Source organism: Procambarus clarkii, chromosome 84 (assembly GCF_040958095.1).
Source record: "Procambarus clarkii isolate CNS0578487 chromosome 84, FALCON_Pclarkii_2.0, whole genome shotgun sequence".
Lineage (NCBI taxonomy): Eukaryota > Metazoa > Arthropoda > Malacostraca > Decapoda > Cambaridae > Procambarus > Procambarus clarkii.
In genome coordinates this window covers 23,526,336-23,543,485 of record NC_091233.1, presented here as the reverse complement: position 1 = coordinate 23,543,485, position 17,150 = coordinate 23,526,336, and the positions used below count along the sequence as shown (strand labels likewise).

Below are 17,150 nucleotides of genomic sequence, written 5' to 3'. Positions count from 1 at the left end.
TAGAGACATCCGTAGTCATGATGTTTTAAGGCCAGCTTTTAATGTAAAAGAATTTCATAGGATGTCTATAGAATACTCTTTTTTGTAGTTCAGAAGTTTTTGATGTTGTAGTTGATGGTAGATAAAGTTGAAATATTGTACTAAATATTATGTTTATATGTTTTGTCGCACTTCAACAGGAGAGACGGGTATTTATTGTTATTTTCTTCGTACCATACACCTGCTTCTGAATGCTTCTCGTCTAATGCCGCTGTCTGTAACTTTAGCTTGGGGGTCCTTGTGACCCTTCCATGACTTCTGTTGTTGACATGACCACAAGCTCACCACAGCATGGAGTGTATACCCTCATGTACACACACCTTTGCACACAACGCACAAGAACTAAACCTTGTATGCACTCAACACCTTTACTAAAATTGTAACACCTTTTAAACAGTCACATTTACCGCCATTCTTCTCGCTACATGTATGGTAACAAACACAAAGACATGGAGGAGGAAAATAAAGTCTTGAAAATAGAGTTTGAAGAAGTCAAGGCAAATACATTAATGTATTTTGTACATTAATGAATACAATGGGTTAGGTAAGGAAATCAACAGGAAAAACATCTCTTGTCAATTCAGATGGAGGAAGTTACACAAGAAATAGACCAGTGCAAGAAGGATATGCATCATACCCTGCACAAGTGGTCAGGGAGAAGGAAATAATTCAATAATTTAATCATTAATTTATAATTAAAATAATAGAAAAAGTGGTAAAGGAAGCCAGAAACTAGAGCAATCAGAAAAGCACAAACATTAGACTGGAAGTCAGAAAGAAACTGGCATCAAACCCGAAATATGGTGCAAAACGCAGTCAATTGAAGTAAGTCCCTATTAATTTTGGGTTGTAAAGAAAAGGTTAAAGTTAACCTTTCTGACCCAGATGTAACATCTGGGTCAGAAAGGTTAACAGAAGAAGTGAAAGTAGTACATAAGACTTGAAAGGCTGGATGACATCACATCACCCACACAAATGCTTGAAGGAGGGGTGGAGAATGAATTTAAGGATATACCTATAACATGCAAAATAATTAGAAAGAACATTGACAAACTAAACGACTCAAAAGCCCCAGGTGTGGATGGAATCCAATCCAAAGTCTTAAACGGACTGACAGAAGAACTATGCCTACCGTTAAAACTACTTTTTACAAAATCTCTGGACCAAGGAGTAGTCCCCCTAGACTGGAAATATGCAAATGTTATCCCCCTATTTAAAAAAAAAGACAGAAAAAGCTCAGCAGAAAACTACCGACCGATCAACTTCACATCACACATCTGCAAGCTCACGGAGAGAATCCTCAGGAAAGAAATCATTCACCATCTTTTAGTGAACCTTATACAGTTGACACAACCTGGATTTGTTAAAAGCAGATCCTACCTTACTAACTTGCTCACATTTTTGGAGATGGTAACCAGCTACTCAGACAAGGGCCTTCCTGTGGATGTAATATACATGGATTTTGCTAAAGCTTTTGATAAGGTATCACATGAAAGACTGGCAAGGAAATTACAGACCCATGGAATAAATGGTAAAATATTAGAAAGGATAAAACAGTGGTTGATGGAAATAAAATAAAAGGGGGTGTTAAATGGAAATGAATCTGAATGGAGAAATGTGCTAGTGGGATGCCACAGGAGTCCATTTTGGGACCTACCTTTTTTTGTCATATACATCAATGACATAGATGAGAATATTACTAGCCACATCATCAAATTTGCAAATGACAAAGGTTTATGGTAAAGTGAGAAATGATAATGATGTTGAAGCCTTACAAAAGGATCTACATGAACTCCACAAATGGTCAGAAGACTGGTAAATGCCTTTTAATATTGACAAATACAAGACCTATCATGTGGGACACAACAACCCATGCCATGATTACCAAATTAATGGCATTGCATTACAATAGATTGATGAAGTAAAGAACCTTGATGTCAAAATCTGCCACTCATTAAAAGTTGCACAACAGGTGAGTGCAGCAATCAGAAAAGCTAACCAAACACTTGGGATAATCAAGCGTACTTTTGACTACAGTATAAGGAAAAGAAGGTAATGGTCCAACTGTATAAATCTCAGGTGTGCCCCATTTTGATTACTGTATCCAAGCATGGAGACTTCATTTCCAAACGGACATAACTGCTCTGAAAAAGGTGCAACACCGGGCAACAAAAGTCATTCCAGAGCTTAGTCATCTCCCGTATCAGGAACGGTTGAGGGCCACAGGGCTATCAACACTGCAAACCAGGCATGACAGGGTGCATCTCATTTGAAACTTTTAAAATACTGTACTGAACAAGTTAGAGGATGTTGATCTGGATATTTTCTTCAGAAGGTCAGATGTAACACAAACAAGGAGCAATGGTTTCAAGCTCAACAAGCCACAATGTAGGACTGAGAACAGATGCTTTTTCACCCACAGGGTTATTAACCCATAGAACCGCATTCCCGTCGAGGCCGTAGCTGTCAAAAATGTGTTTAGTTTAAAATATACCTAGAAAAGATCATCAAGGCAAGTGGGGAGGACCTTCGACAAGCCACCGGCTTCTGGTCCTCGTCGAGGCTACTAGTATTTGTGGCCCTCGGGTAAATATAGCAGTGAGGAGAGAGCTTCAGCTTCTGTCTTCCTTTGAAAGATCTTATCTTAATGATCATAATTTCTCTTCATCATTTTGTAATTTCCTAACAATCCTTAGTACTACTTCCATCTGTTTAGCACCAGTTAGGGTGATCCTTAAAGGTTGATCTTTTTCTTGTTTGTATCTGCAATTCTCCTGTAATTCAGTGATATGACTGGAGAGAGCTATTAAAGTGGTTTTTTGCGATTCAATAAATATCCTGAGATCATTGATACAATTTTGAGAGTTGTGAACTGTTGTGAAAAATGTACAAATTTTTGAAAAATTTTGGCCCAGGGATTCTGAACCAGAGCAGATGAAGTCAACACAAAGATGGCTGGTAGGACAGACTCCTCAGTGGAGAGAGTAAATGAGGACGATTTCAAAGGTTTTACTCAGGAACAAATACAGGAAGGTGGTTTGATAGGTAGGTTAGTGAGGAGTGTCAAGTTGCTAGAGGCTTATTAAGGAAAATTTCTTAATTTAGAACAAGAAAATTAAGGTCTGAAGAGCCAGGTAAATACTTTATCAGACAGTTTGTTGCAGCAGGATAAGGAAATTGTCAGCTTGACTGACAAGGTATGGAAACAGGAAGGACCAATCGAGGAAGTAAAGAATATGAAACATGGAAATTGAAGGCAAATGAATTTTAAGAAATAAACAAAAAGATATAGATAAGGACAAGAACTAAGAGAAACTGTACAGACCAGCCAAAAGATAGTTAGGCAAGGAATTTATAAAAGAAAACCCACAAGCAATTCAAATAGAAGAAGTTGCTAGAGGTTTAAGAAAGTGCAAAGAGGAAATGAAAGAAACATGTGTTTATTTCAGAAACATATGAAAGAAACAGGAGATGCTTTTTTCATCCATAGGGTTATAAACGCATGGAACTGCCTACCCGCCGAAGCCATAAATGTTAAAACTCTGTTGGGTTTTAAAATACAACTAGAAAAGATCATCAGGGCAAATGGGGAGACCTTTGACAAGCTGCTGGCTTCCTGTCCTCTTAGAGACCACTAGTATTAGTGGCTGTCAGGTAAAATCAGGTTAATATGTGCAAGTTGTAATAGAGAGAGAGAGAGAGAAACTATCAAGGAAGTATGTTTGGAAGCCAAGAACAGAAAGAGAGACATCAGGATCTGACATCAGACAGGCAAGTCAAAGAGAGCTGGTTATTAGCAGTAATTAGTACAGAACACCATACATAGAAGTAAGTCTATAATAATTTTTGGATGTTTGTAAAATGAGATATGTACCATCTAGGGTGGATTGAGCATCAGAGGAGGAAATTATCACTGAGAAAATAGTAGCTTTAGAGCCTGTCAATAAAAGAAAATGTCTGTGATTTTCAGAGAACAGAAAAATATGTAAAAGGTAAGATTTGCCCCTTGCACAGCAGTGAGGAGAGAGGCAGAAAGGGACTTTGAGCAAGGGGTAGCGGATAAATGTATAACAGATGAGCAAGGGGTAATTGACAAATGTAAAATAGATGAGCAAGAGGTAACGGACAAATATATAACAGATCCAGGCCTTTTCTATAAATTCATTAAAGGCAGCTGCATGTAAAGGATAAAATCCAGAGATTGAGAATGGGGAATAGGTACACTGAGAAGGAAAAAGAAATGTGAAACACTAAATGAACAGTTCCAAAAGTGTGTTTGTGCAAAATAAGGTTTTTACAGAGCCAGATACAATGCCAATTCCAGGCAGTGTATCTTGAGACACCTCTATATACCATAGAGTACATATAGGTGTCTCAAAATGAAGTGGAAAATTTACTCAAGGGGCTAGGAAGAAATAAAGCTGTTTCACCTTGGGTGCTGAGAGAATGTGCGACTGAGCCAAGCATGCTACTCCAATTGATATTTCATATATCCTTGTGCACTGGAATCCTAGCAGATATATAGAAAAAGGGCAACATAGTTCCACTCTACAAAAATGGTGGAAGAGAAGACCCCTCTAAATTATAGACCCGTATCATTAACAAGCGTAATAGTCAAAACACTGGAAAAATTGTTAAAACTAAATGGGTAGAACACATGGAGAGGAATGACATAATAACAGACACAGTTTGGTTTTTGAACAGGAAGATCCTGTGTAACAAATTTATTTATTTATTTATTTATATAAAAGAAGGTACATTAGGATTATGAGGATACATCGCATAGTGATTACAATCTTGTAAAGCCACTAGTACGCACAACATTTCGGGCAGGTCCTTAATCTAACAGAAAATTTAAAGTAGGTAAATACTAGCAAATCTACCTAGTTTTTATGATAGAGCAACAGAGATTCTACAGGAAAGATATGGTTACATTGACTGTGTATATCTGGACCTTAAAAAGGCTTTTAACAGAGTCCCACACAAATGGTTGTTTTCAAAACTTGGACATGTTGGAGGATCGACAGAGAGACTGCTGACATGGATGACAAATTTTTTAACTAACAGAAAGATGAGGAGTGGTAATCAGAGGCGATATACTGTATCTGCCTGGAGGAGTGCTACTAGTGGAGTACCACAGGGTTCAGTTCTTATGCCCATAATGTTTATCGTCTACATAAGTTATCTACCAGAAGGAATACAGAATTATATGAACATGTTTGCTGATGATGATAAGCTACTAGAGAAGCTAGGAGACATAGACGATTATCATGACATTCAAATTAACCTAGATAAAACAAGTGCTTGGAGCACCATGTGGCATATGGAATTCAATGTTAATAAATGCCATGTTATGGAATCTGGAATAAGTAAAAATAGACAACACACAACTTATTATGTGCTAAGGAATTAATAACTCTAACAAAGAGAAATCTAAGGGTGGTTATGGATAATAGTGTCACGAGAGGAACACATAAAGGACATTGTGTGAGGAGCATATGCTGCACTTTCCAACTTCAGAATTGCTTTTAAGTAAATGGATGTTAAAATTCTAAAGAAAATATTCATGACTTTTGTGAGACCAAAACTGGAATATGCAGCAGTTGTATGGTGCCCATATTTCAAGGAGCACATCAGTAAATTGGAAAAGGTTCAAAGGCATGCTACAAAATGACTTGCAGACCTGAAAAACAAGTTATGAAGAGAGACTAAAGGCATTAAATATGCCACAGCTAGAAGATAGAAGGAAAAAGAGGTGATATGATGACCATTTTCAAAATAATAAAGGGAATTGACCAAATTGACAAAGAGGAATTGCTGAAATTGGCAACCTCAAGAACAAGAGGCTGTAGATTCAAGCTAAGGAAACAAAGATGCAAAAAAAATATTGGAAAGTATTCTTTTGCAAACAGTGTGGTGGATGGTTGGAACAAGTTACGTGAGAAAGTTGTGGAGGCAAAAACCGTCAATAGTTGTAAAGCATTAAATGACAGAGTACTGTACTGGGAAGAAGAGACACCATGAGCATAGCTCTCATTCTGTAACTACACTTGGGTAATTTCACATGGAAGAGTAATGCACAGATAAAGCATGAATTGTGATCACTTAGGTAATTACACACACACATACAAACCTTATACTACCTTACATCATCACACACCCATACCACATAAATTTCACTACACACATGGAAATAAATATCTCTATACTAATGATGTTTACAGTAGTTTAGAGGTTTGGAATTGCGTAATGTATGGACTTTCTCTTTATAAAAGTACTGTATGTTTTGGTGAGCTATGTATTTGGCTTTGTGTAGGTCTTTGTAGATGGAGAGTATGATTTTTGTCAATGATTTTGTGTTTTTTTTTTCCTGGCTACTAGACCTTTTTGTTTTGTTCGTTTCTTGTGTGTAGAATATCGTAAACGGAAAGTCCATATTGTAGTGGTTCCAGATATACAGATGTTAGTGTTACAGTGATATCCAACAACATGAGCACATACACTTGTTTTGCAACCTCTTCTACTCAGGTGTTCTTCAGGTCTTTTCCAACTAAACTCACTTTGTCGTCACCCATGTTGTCACTTTTGTCACTTGTGCACCATTGAACACTGCAAATAGTCGTGATTCTCTACATTGTCTCAAATTCTGTATTATCTCAATGGGTGTATTTGTGATGAGATAGGTGAAATGAAGATTGCCTGTAGAAATTTCAATCAAATATATATGACCGGGAATGTTATGTATTTTCATATTTTCGTGAATGCATTCCTTATTTCAATGGAATTTAGTAGTTAACAAACGCCTCATCACACATATTTTTCCCCTACTTCTGAATAGGCAAAGAATACAAGGATAATTGCTCTAATATTGCAAAGCGTTTCGGATTTAGTTATACTTCAATTATACTTTTAAAAAATTCAATTCAATTTTGCAAAGTGATTGATATATAACTTCTCTAAGGAAACGTCTTAATAAGCACCTGATTATTCCTTGCATTTACTTTTTTTTATATACACTGTACAATATACACATTTTTCATGTCCAATGTGTTGCTTGTAATGTTATGATTGGACCGCCCTGGCTTCATTGTTTATTTGTGCGTCAGGCCAATGTTAATGTCATGTCCAACTGGCAAAAGAAACTTGGAATGCCGATCAAGAAGTATTTTGCATTTGTGTCGTCGTTGAAGCCACTGGTTAGGCTTTCTAAGAAAACTGCGGTGTACAGTTGTGTGTGTGTGTGTGTGTGTGTTTTGCTCTCCCCTTGATAATTCATAAAAAAATGTAATTGAACAACTTTTCTCTTGAAAGGATATTCATTTGTTGAGCTAGAATTGATAATACATGTTTATACACTCATTTGAGAAGTCCTTACTGCCAGTAGATTATTGGTGTACCCTTCCTTTCTGTAGGATTCCCTCTACCAACTCTATCACCCTTCTTTGTGTAATACTTTTAGAACCCTTATATATTTTTATATTTTGATCCCCTAAATTGTCCAAATTTAAAGTGAAAAATTAATCAGCAAACACACACACATAATTTATCTTCAAAAGATCCCAAAACAGTCTTTCACTAATGCTGCATTGCTCCAAGGCTCTAATTCTTCACCACATCTACCGCAGGAGGTTCTCAACTACCTGAATCTGGCCTTCGCCGTCCTCTTCACTCTTGAGATGCTACTGAAGTGGGTTGCTTTGGGCTTTGTCAAGTACTTCACTTCTGTTTGGACCATCCTTGACTGTTTCATTGTCTTGGTGTCCATGTGTAGCCTCTTCATTGAACAAGATAATCTCATAGCTCTTCGGAGTCTTAGAACATTGAGAGCCTTGAGACCCCTGCGTGCTATATCTCGCTGGGAAGGAATGAAGGTAAAGCATAAATCTGTATGTATATGTATGTGTTTGTAATGGAGTAAGTCATTGTATAAAGTCATTCTGTGTTTATCCTGTATGTTAAGTGTATTTGGTGTATGGGGATTTAATGTCTTCATGTTTTTCCACAAAGTGTTTACATGCATATTGTATCCACAAGTAAAGTATATGTGTGTAAGCATGTATACTTCCAAAACAAGTCATAAAATGTTTGTTTCATGTACTTACTAACCACTGCAGTGTGCCATATGGCACTTTTAGGTATAGGGAACGATTCAAAACTCCCTTGGGTACATGGGGCTCACATCCCTGTGCCTAAGGACTCCAGTCAATGGATGACATCTTGGAAAAAAATATCATCAGCTCCCGTACTGGCTGTGAGAGCCTCAGTACTGAGAGAACAACCAAGGTTGGCACATGCAGCAGGAGCTCACAGCACCACTGTGCAGCTTGGGGCCACAGCACCACTTAATAATGATGCATAAAATAGGTAACTGTAATTTTCTGGGGGGAGCCCCTAATGCTCCCTGGAGCTAACCGGGCTGATATGAATGTATTAGACTTTGGCATCAGTCAATACACATGGAGTTCTAGGCTTATCAGGGACCACGAGATTAAACCCGGCCCCCTCAGGGAGGCACGAAGAGCAATGGCCAATAAAAACCCTCGTGTGGTTGGAAGCATTCTATGTCTGCCATCGACTGGGTCAGGCACCCAGAAAGGTAAGCACCCCAAAACACACCCTTATTCTGGTTAAAATATTGCTATTGAAAGCCGAAATAGTGGACAGAACTCCCCAAACAAAAACGAGCAAACGAGCATGACATTACAGCGTTGCTGCACAGCTGTCTGCGCAACCCCCCTCTCCCCAGGAGGGGGGAAGGGGAGCCTCAGACCCCCGTGCCGGCTATCCACCCTGCAGTTCTGTGGCTGATGTGAGGCGGGCAAGGTCGTGCAACTTTGGCTCCCAATTTCCAGCCCTGTGCATTGTGGTGTGGTGCCATCCATTGTGGTATGTGAGCCAGGATTAACAAGTACTCGGGCTGCATGTGTCTAGGGTCACCTATTAGTGATATAATATTAGTAATATAATAGGGTAATTAGGTAATTACACTTAGGTAATTACTGTAGGGGGAAAGCTAACTCTTAATATAATGATATTTAATTACAGTGGTACCTCGGAATGCGATTGTCCCTGTATGCGAGGTTTTCGGAAGGCGAGGTGTATTTACTCCAAAAATTTGTCTCAGAAGGCGAGGGTTACTTCGGGAGGCGAGTTTGGACGCGAGTTTGTTGATACGCGTACAGCCGACCTAGCGCGTTCGTCGCCCCTCCGCCCCTCAGTTTATTATTGTCTCGCGCTCAGTGACTACCCCCACATCAATTCTTCTCGCGGATTTTCAGTGTTTTGTTGGATTTTTGGTGATTTGTCTATACAATTTGTTATTATATATCTCACCATGGGTCCCAAGAAAGCCAGTGGTAAGGATAAAGGCCAGAAAGCTCATGTGAGGATGACAATAGAGGAGAAACAAGAGATCATTCGGAAGCATGAGAACGGTACACGTGTTGTTGAACTTTGTAGGCAGTACAACAAAGCCACATCAACAATATGCACTATACTTAAGAAGAAAAATAAGATTATGGGTGCTAAAGTGGCAAAAGGAGTAGGAACATTAACGGCACAAAGACCACAAATACTTGAAGAAGTGGAAAAGTTGTTATTAATTTGGATACACGACAAGGAGTTGAGGGGTGATAGTGTTTCGGAGGCCATTATTTGTGAGAAAGCCAGGGTGTTGCACGAAGACCTTCTAAAGAATACCCCTGCAACGAGTGATGCAGATAAGAAAGAGTTTAAGGCAAGCAGGGGCTGGTTTGAAAAATTTAGAAAGAGAAGTGGTATCCATAGTGTTACAAGGCATGGGGTTATGTGATGTGATTATGGAAGGGGACTCCCCTTCCAAACAGTAACTCCTCTCCTCCTCCCCCCTCCTCACCATCTTCCATACGCCTACAGCACTCGACAGCAAGGTAAGTAATAACTGGAACACAGTTTTGTAGGTTTATTTAGATGAATTAGGTAAATTAGGTATAAAAATTTAGTTTGATGTGGGGTTTTTGGGGTAGTCAGGAACGGATTAATTCATTTCTCTTTATTTCTTATGGGGAAATTAACTTCGGAATGCGAGTTTTCGGAAGGCGAGGCGTCTCCAGGAACGGATTAAACTCTTATTCTGAGGTATGCCTGTAATTAAATCGAAATACTCGAAGGACCACCCTTTGTTTTAACTGAAAAGGAAAACAGATAACTAATGCAATAAATGGACTAAGATACCAGTGCGTATGGATGGTGTAATCATTAAGAATTATTTATAAAGCATTAATGGACTGTACGAATAATTATTATTCAAGAGTTGAACATTCCCAAACATAAATGGAGGGTTAATACTAGAAGTCAAAGTACTCCAAGTACACTTAATCGAGGCTGGTTCTTCCTCGAAAGGGGTTAGTAAAATTTACTAAGAAATATAAAAAATTTAGATAAATATTCAGTAAGTTGGTTAGTGACAAGATCATATAGTAATAACTATTAGACAAGAAAATTATTCCTATCTCGTTTTCTAAAGTTCACGAGGATATAAGAAATATGATTAAATTCCTAGCACACGTAGATGAGATATAGATTCGAGATCTTATTAAATCTCAACAATTTATGAGAAGTTAATTAGTAAATTAATTAAGATTCAGCCGCTTAGCTGTGACAGTGAACGGTAGCGTGGTTGTAAGACGGTGTCATCTAGAACCTGCTGGAACACGTGACCCGCTAGCGTGGCGTGGGAATTTGTCTCGCCTTAGTCTGCTTCAACACATGCTGGAAACCCAATATGGTGTAAAAATTGTTTACACACAGTTGATTATGTCATTATGGGACAGTAAAAGGGTAAATTAGATTCACTGGGGACATACTTGTGTTTGGAGGAGGGAGCACAGTATAACGATGAACTAAGGGTAAAGTTTACATGTTATGAGCTCAAAGCAATGAAACAAACCTCTTAACGTTATTGCTGTTCGCCGATGCAATCCTTGAGATCACAGTAGGAGTAATTTTGCACTTCAAGGCCAATTAATAGCAAAGGCCTTTCACGCAGCTTGCGAAAATGTCTCCTCACTCGGTATCTGTAGCCAAATCAGGACACCCAGCCAGTAGTCCCGCTCTCAGTGACGCTCTCCCCATCCTTTCCCTCAACCCGTCTCGCCCTCTCATGTGTACTCATATTTCAGTAGAAACGGAAAATTCTTTTCCTTATGAATATTCTACTTAATGAATTAATGAGACTAGGGTTGCAATTATAGGGAGTTGTATATTATTTAAATTCTCGTCAACTAGTAATTAATATGAACAGCGTTCTCATTAAACGAGAAATGAAGAGAAATTTCTGCTTCCTCCATGTTAATTTAACATAACAGATAAACTGTTATGTAGTGATCCTTTAGCTGATAACACGTTATTAGATCACTAGTTGTTATATTGTCAATTAATAATTCTTGTAAAGAATACTGATAAAAGGCGAAAATATTATTCAATTCTCTGGCATGTTGGTAGTATTTATACCTCTACTAGGTATTATCTAACGCAATACCGCCATTCTAAGTAGGAAGAATTTGGTAAATGTCGCATAGATAGGAAAATATTAATTTCTGTTAATTCTACAAATTAGTAGGATTAGTAAATGCTATGCCTAGCGTACAATGGTAATTAAATGTTAGTTTATTTCCAACAATTATCTTCTTTAGGTGCCCTGTAAGTACTGCCCTTGGGGCCATCTTCCACAAGTCACCTTGTGAAAGACCTTCACAAGGTTTTTTGCTGCTTGGTGATTGGCTGCCCTTGAAGTCAACTGGGATGTTTCATTCACCCCTGTTTGTTTCTGGGTAGGAGGTAGTATTTGTTACTGGTTGGAGTGCAGGGTACTGTGCAGTTAGTTGTCACCTCTCATAGCGGTCGGCTCTGTTCCACTTAGGTATGTTGTCCTCTTGCAGTTTTTTTCTTGCCTGGTGAGGGGTTCTGCTCCTTGGTTTTGGTGTCACCCGATTGTATCTTGGTGGTCCCCTGCTAGGCCCCCATGAGTGTGCATGTCCTGAGGGGGGAGGGGGCAACTTTAGCAGTTTTGTTGGTAACTTTGGGTACTGGTTAGCAGTACCCTGCCTGGGCATTCTTTAGTATGAGTTCCATCTAAGGGTCCTAGGAAACCCCCGCTTGGGTCTGATGGAAGCGACCCCTGGGTCTCCTCTCGCCTTGTGCGAGCTTGAGGGTTGCTCGGTCCCCCTTGTCTCCGGGTGATCTTCACCGTTTCTACCTCCGTCATGCTGCCTCCTGGGTCGGTGACACCTCCGACCCAGAGTCCTTTGAGTTTTATTGGTTGTTTGTGACTCAGTTTACCCAGTCCACTGATGACACAATTCGGTTGTAGGCAGCTCAGGCATTGCATGCTCGTTTTAGGTTGCTGCAGCGCGCTAGGTTGGTTGCTGACCCGGAAGCCCCGAGGCTGCTTCATTTTGGTTATAGGGACCCAGACTTGGAGGTGTTAGTTGCTTCAACTTTGGTTCAGTTCACGCCCCTTAGGCCTTTCCCTGTTGTGGTTCGTTCTGGTCCTCCCCCACATACTTCCAGCTCTGAAGCGTCTGAGGGTTTCGGAGTTGGGGCAGGGTTTAGTTGGTTTAGAGACTTGGGCGGTCTCGGGGGATGCCTCTTCCAGCGGTGGAGGCATTGTAGCTGGTTCCTCCTGCCGAAGTGTCTGGGTCTGACCAGTGGGCCCAATTTCCTCCTGCTTTTCCGGGTGCTCCGGCCTTTCCTTTTGAGGCCGCGGCTTTGGGGGATGACTCGGCCCCGGGTCCTGCTGTGGAGGTACCCGGGGCAGGGAAGGGATTAACTTGGGGGCCTTGGGCCCCGTTGGACCCTGTGTAGGTTTTTGTACACTCTGATTGGGGCTTACTGTTACAGGGAGTGGGGGTTTTCCTTCCCCATTCCCCGCTCCGCATACGAGTTGGATTCGTTGTCAGTCCCCCCAGGGTTTGGTTCCATTTCCCTTCAGGTCTATCGATCCCGTCAATCGAGGTTTTCGGCTTCCCACATCCCGCCTCATTAGAGGCAAGATGCCATTGTGGCTTGCCTCCTGCATGACCCTGATTATGCCTCCTTAATGACTCCGTCGTCATTCAGGTTTAGATCTTCGTTTCCTTACTGGGTTTGTTATGTGGTTCCGGAGTTGTTCTAGCTAGCGAACTGTCCTGTATTTTTGTTGGGGGCTTGTCATATGTTCTGTCGGTCCTGCACGCTTGAGTGGCGTGAGGCTCTGACAGTGGTCCAGGTTTACCTTGGGGGGGCAAGTTTGAGGGCCTCAATGTGTGCTTGTTTATCTCAGCCCTTCCTTGGGATGTTGGCATCGTGCAGCTTCACTTGCAGGTTCTCACCCTTTCAGTGGAGTTCTCACCCTTTCAGCTCCACTGGTTGCTGAGGATTTGTGCGCTCGTGGCTTCGGTCTTTTAGTTCTTTTCTCATTGGAGCTGTACGTGGATTGGCTTGAGGAAGATGTGGAGATGCTTGAGGCCGTTCCTGGGTCCGGTGCCAGATGGAGCGTGCATCGTCTGCCCTGTTGAAGTTGTTCTTGCTGATCCTGCAGGATGCGGTGTCTGTTTTTTGCTTCTCACCTTGCGTGTTGGCAGGTGGTGCTCACGACCTCCTTGGAAACTGCTTGGGTTTTCTTGGGTTTTCCTTTTAAGTTTTTGTCGCCTTCTTGTCCCTTGCTGTTTGTGGATTCTGCAGTTGGGTAGTATCTGCTAGCAGCTTCTTCTAGTTGCCATTCCATATCGGACTTAATGGTTCTCTGGGGGGGCCCATGGGGGGGGTCTTCCCAGAAGGGTTGTGCCAGGGCTTGGGGTTCCTCCCATCGTGGTAGGTTGGGTGGTGCCAGCTTCGGAGCCAGCACAGCCTTTGGAACCATCTACATGTGGTCAGTGTAGTGATCGCTCTGTGTGGAGACTAGGTTTGCATAAGGGGCGTCAGCCCTTTCGAGGTTCATCCCATTGACGGGGCGATGGGGGAAGGCTCGCACTGTTTGCTAACACTTGGTCCCATGATTTCTGAGCTTTTTGGGTCGTTTCGTGTGGCCTGTGGTGGCATTGTCCCTCCGGTGGGTTTCCCGCCTGTTTCCGGTTCCGAACCGGGACTGTGCGAACCTCAGGTTCATTCTGAACTTGTCTCATGAACCCATGGGTTTATTGCCCCTCCTTTCGTATGAGTACTCTGTCACAGGTCCGTCTTCTTTTGGAGCCAAAATTTGGCCTTTCCCAAAAGGCCAAGGAAGGGAAGGAATTTGGAATTCCTTCCTTTTCCTCCTGTCCCTTCTTAGGTGGCTGCACTTGTTAACGTCGGCTTGGTTTTCTGGTGGGGATTGGGGGCCATTGTCTTGCCACAGACTGTCGCCTCTTTTCGTGCGGCGCTGGCGGAGCCGCTTCAGCTTGCTTTCGGTCTTGGTGTTGCTTCTGCACCGTTAGTAAGCTGTCTCGTGCATTGTTTCACCTCTGGCCTGTTCGTGCACCGCTTGCACCGTCCTGGTCTCTGGTCAGCGTACTCTGTCTTCTCGGTTGGTAGTGCCCCTTCGGTTCCGGTTTGTTTTTTCATTGGCTCTTTTTCCTTTTGGCATTTGCCTCTGGGGGTCGGGTCACCGAGTTTCTTGCTCCTTCGGTTTTAGCGTTTTGGTTGTTTGGTGGCAGCAGTCTCCATCTTTTCTGGCACGGGGTGGGGCTGCTGCATTCTGGAGGGGTCCTTGGTTTGTTGGTGCTTGGTTGGTCGGGCCGGGGATGTCATGTTTTGTGTTCAGTGGCGGCCCTCTGCTGTTCTTTGCGTGCCACAGCATCTGTGTCCGGGGCTCGTTTTGCGTTGATCCGGTTCTGTTCTTCCCGGTTTGCGGGTGATGGTGTCCCGGGTTATCAGCCGTGTTCTAGCGGCTAACTTGCCTGTGTTCTTCCCTCATGCCCGTGGTGTTCGTGGCTTCGCTGCTCTCACTGCCGTCTGAGCGACGTGTCCTTGCGGTCTTTCGGGCATGGATCTTTGGTGTTCATACGGGGGCCTTGCTACTCGTTGTTCTCGGGCATTTTCGGGGCTGTGGCGCCTTGGGTTGGCGTTTGCTGCCGGTTGTCTCACTTCCGTGGTGGGTGCATGGTGTCCGCCTCCCGGTTCCGTCCCTTTGACCATCCTCTGTGGGTAGTTAGCTCCGGGAAGCCGACGGGGCTCCCCCCAGAAAACTAGCGTTGAATGTAATAAAACGCCATTTTCTGGGTGAGACCGGGAGGCTACCCGGCAACCCTCCCTCCCTCCGGTTGGCGGTTTTTCGCGTGTTTTGACATCCAGCCTCAGAACTGATGGGTGGATAGCCGGCGTGGGAGGTCTGGGGGTCCTCCTTCCCCCTCCCGGGGAGGGGGGGGAGCTACGCAGACAGAGGCGCAGTGACGTGTGACGTCATACTAATTTGCTTGTTTTCTGTTGGGGAGTTCTATCCACTAGTTTGGCTTTAGGTAGCAATTTTAACCAGAATAAGGGTTTGTTTTGGAATGCTTACCTTTCTGGATGCTTGGCCCAGTCGATGGCAGACATAGAATGCTTCCAACCACACGGGGGTTTCTATAGGCCATTGCTCCCCTTGCCTCTCTGAGAGGGTCAGGTTCTGGCCGTGGTCCCCGGTAGGCCCTAGAACTCCATACACATGACTGATGCCAAAGTCTGACATTAGCATATCAGCCTGGTAAAGCTCCGGGGAGCCTCCGGGTCTAACCCAGAAAATGGCGTTTCATTACATTCAACGCTGGTTTTTTGCTTCATCTCCTTTCTGGGAGTTTGATTCTTCGGTGATTGAGATCATGAATCCCCAGTTTCTCTGACCTTTGTGAGGGGGGGGGGAGTCAGATGTGGGTCTCTGGTAGGCTTTTGAGGACTTGCAAGAGCTGATGTAAGTTACAGGTGTGGAGGAATTCCTTATACTGTATGCAATTTTTTGATCAGCACTATTTATATTGAGTAGTTATGTTTAAAGGTGGAAGGTAAATTAACAATTAAGTTAACAATTATATGTTTATCAACAGATAGTGGTGAACGCACTTATGTATGCCATCCCGTCCATTTTCAACGTGTTGCTCGTATGCCTTGTCTTCTGGCTAATCTTCTCTATCATGGGTGTTCAAATGTTTGGAGGAAAATTTTATAAGTGCATTGACCGTAAGACTGCAGAAATATTGCCATTAAAGGTAATGTAATATTATCATCGTGTTATATTTTTTTGTGTTCGTCTCCTACTCGTGTTGCAGGTACCTTTATCTTGTTTGCCAGATCAGTAGGAAGGCATAATCAGTAGCTGTTAGTGTGAATTAATTTATTTGAATGTAATACATACAAAAAGTTTTAAGGAAAGTATTTGGCATTTTTCAAACTATATAACATACATATTTTTCAGGTGGTTGAAAATAAGAATGAGTGTTTGAAGAAAAATTACAGCTGGATTAACAGCAAGATAAATTTTGACCACGTGGGTTATGCTTATCTGGCCCTTTTTCAAGTGGTAAGGTCAAAATCTTATTTGCTTATTGGCTTGTAAGGGAATGGTGTATTTTATTAGGCACCAAGTGTGGCAAATTATTCTAATATAGGTATCCAATAAATTGATACTTTTTGTATATACAAGATGGATTAAAATGTTTGATTAAAATACTCATTATAAAAAACTATCATTAATGCAGGCAACCTTCGAGGGGTGGATGGAGGTAATGGCAGATGCTGTAGATTGCAGAGGAATTGATAAGCAACCTGATAGAGAAGCTAATATCTATGCTTATGTCTATTTTGTCATCTTCATTGTGTGTGGATCATTTTTTACACTGAACCTCTTCATTGGTGTTATCATTGATAACTTCAATGCACTCAAGAAGAAGGTATGTGTGGTGTGGACTAGTTAATAATAACCTTGCTGATGTTTAGTAGTACTGCATCATCATTGTTTGGACCTTTACACCCCAGATAAATATGCTAACACTCAGTGTGCACCCAATTAATTTTTTAGCTAGTAAGAAAGATATGGAAAGGCACCCATTTATTCTCTTTATTAGCGGCTTTCAAGCTAAACTCTTTAACTCTTAACCCCTGTGCTCACCTAGTTGTGCTTGCGGGGGTTGAGCTCTGGCTCT

At 41.9% G+C, this 17,150-nt stretch overlaps 1 protein-coding gene across 1 annotated transcript in view; it reads left to right on the top strand.

Annotated features, from left to right (window-relative positions):
* NaCP60E (Na channel protein 60E) overlaps positions 1–17,150 on the top strand; it is a 595,756-nt gene that overhangs the window by 110,937 nt on the left and 467,669 nt on the right. Inside the window, exons 17-20 of the mRNA XM_069316634.1 lie at positions 7,665–7,910; positions 16,056–16,217; positions 16,424–16,528; positions 16,707–16,898. Of these exons, the coding sequence (XP_069172735.1) occupies positions 7,665–7,910; positions 16,056–16,217; positions 16,424–16,528; positions 16,707–16,898 (705 nt within the window). The remainder of the gene's footprint in view (positions 1–7,664; positions 7,911–16,055; positions 16,218–16,423; positions 16,529–16,706; positions 16,899–17,150) is intronic.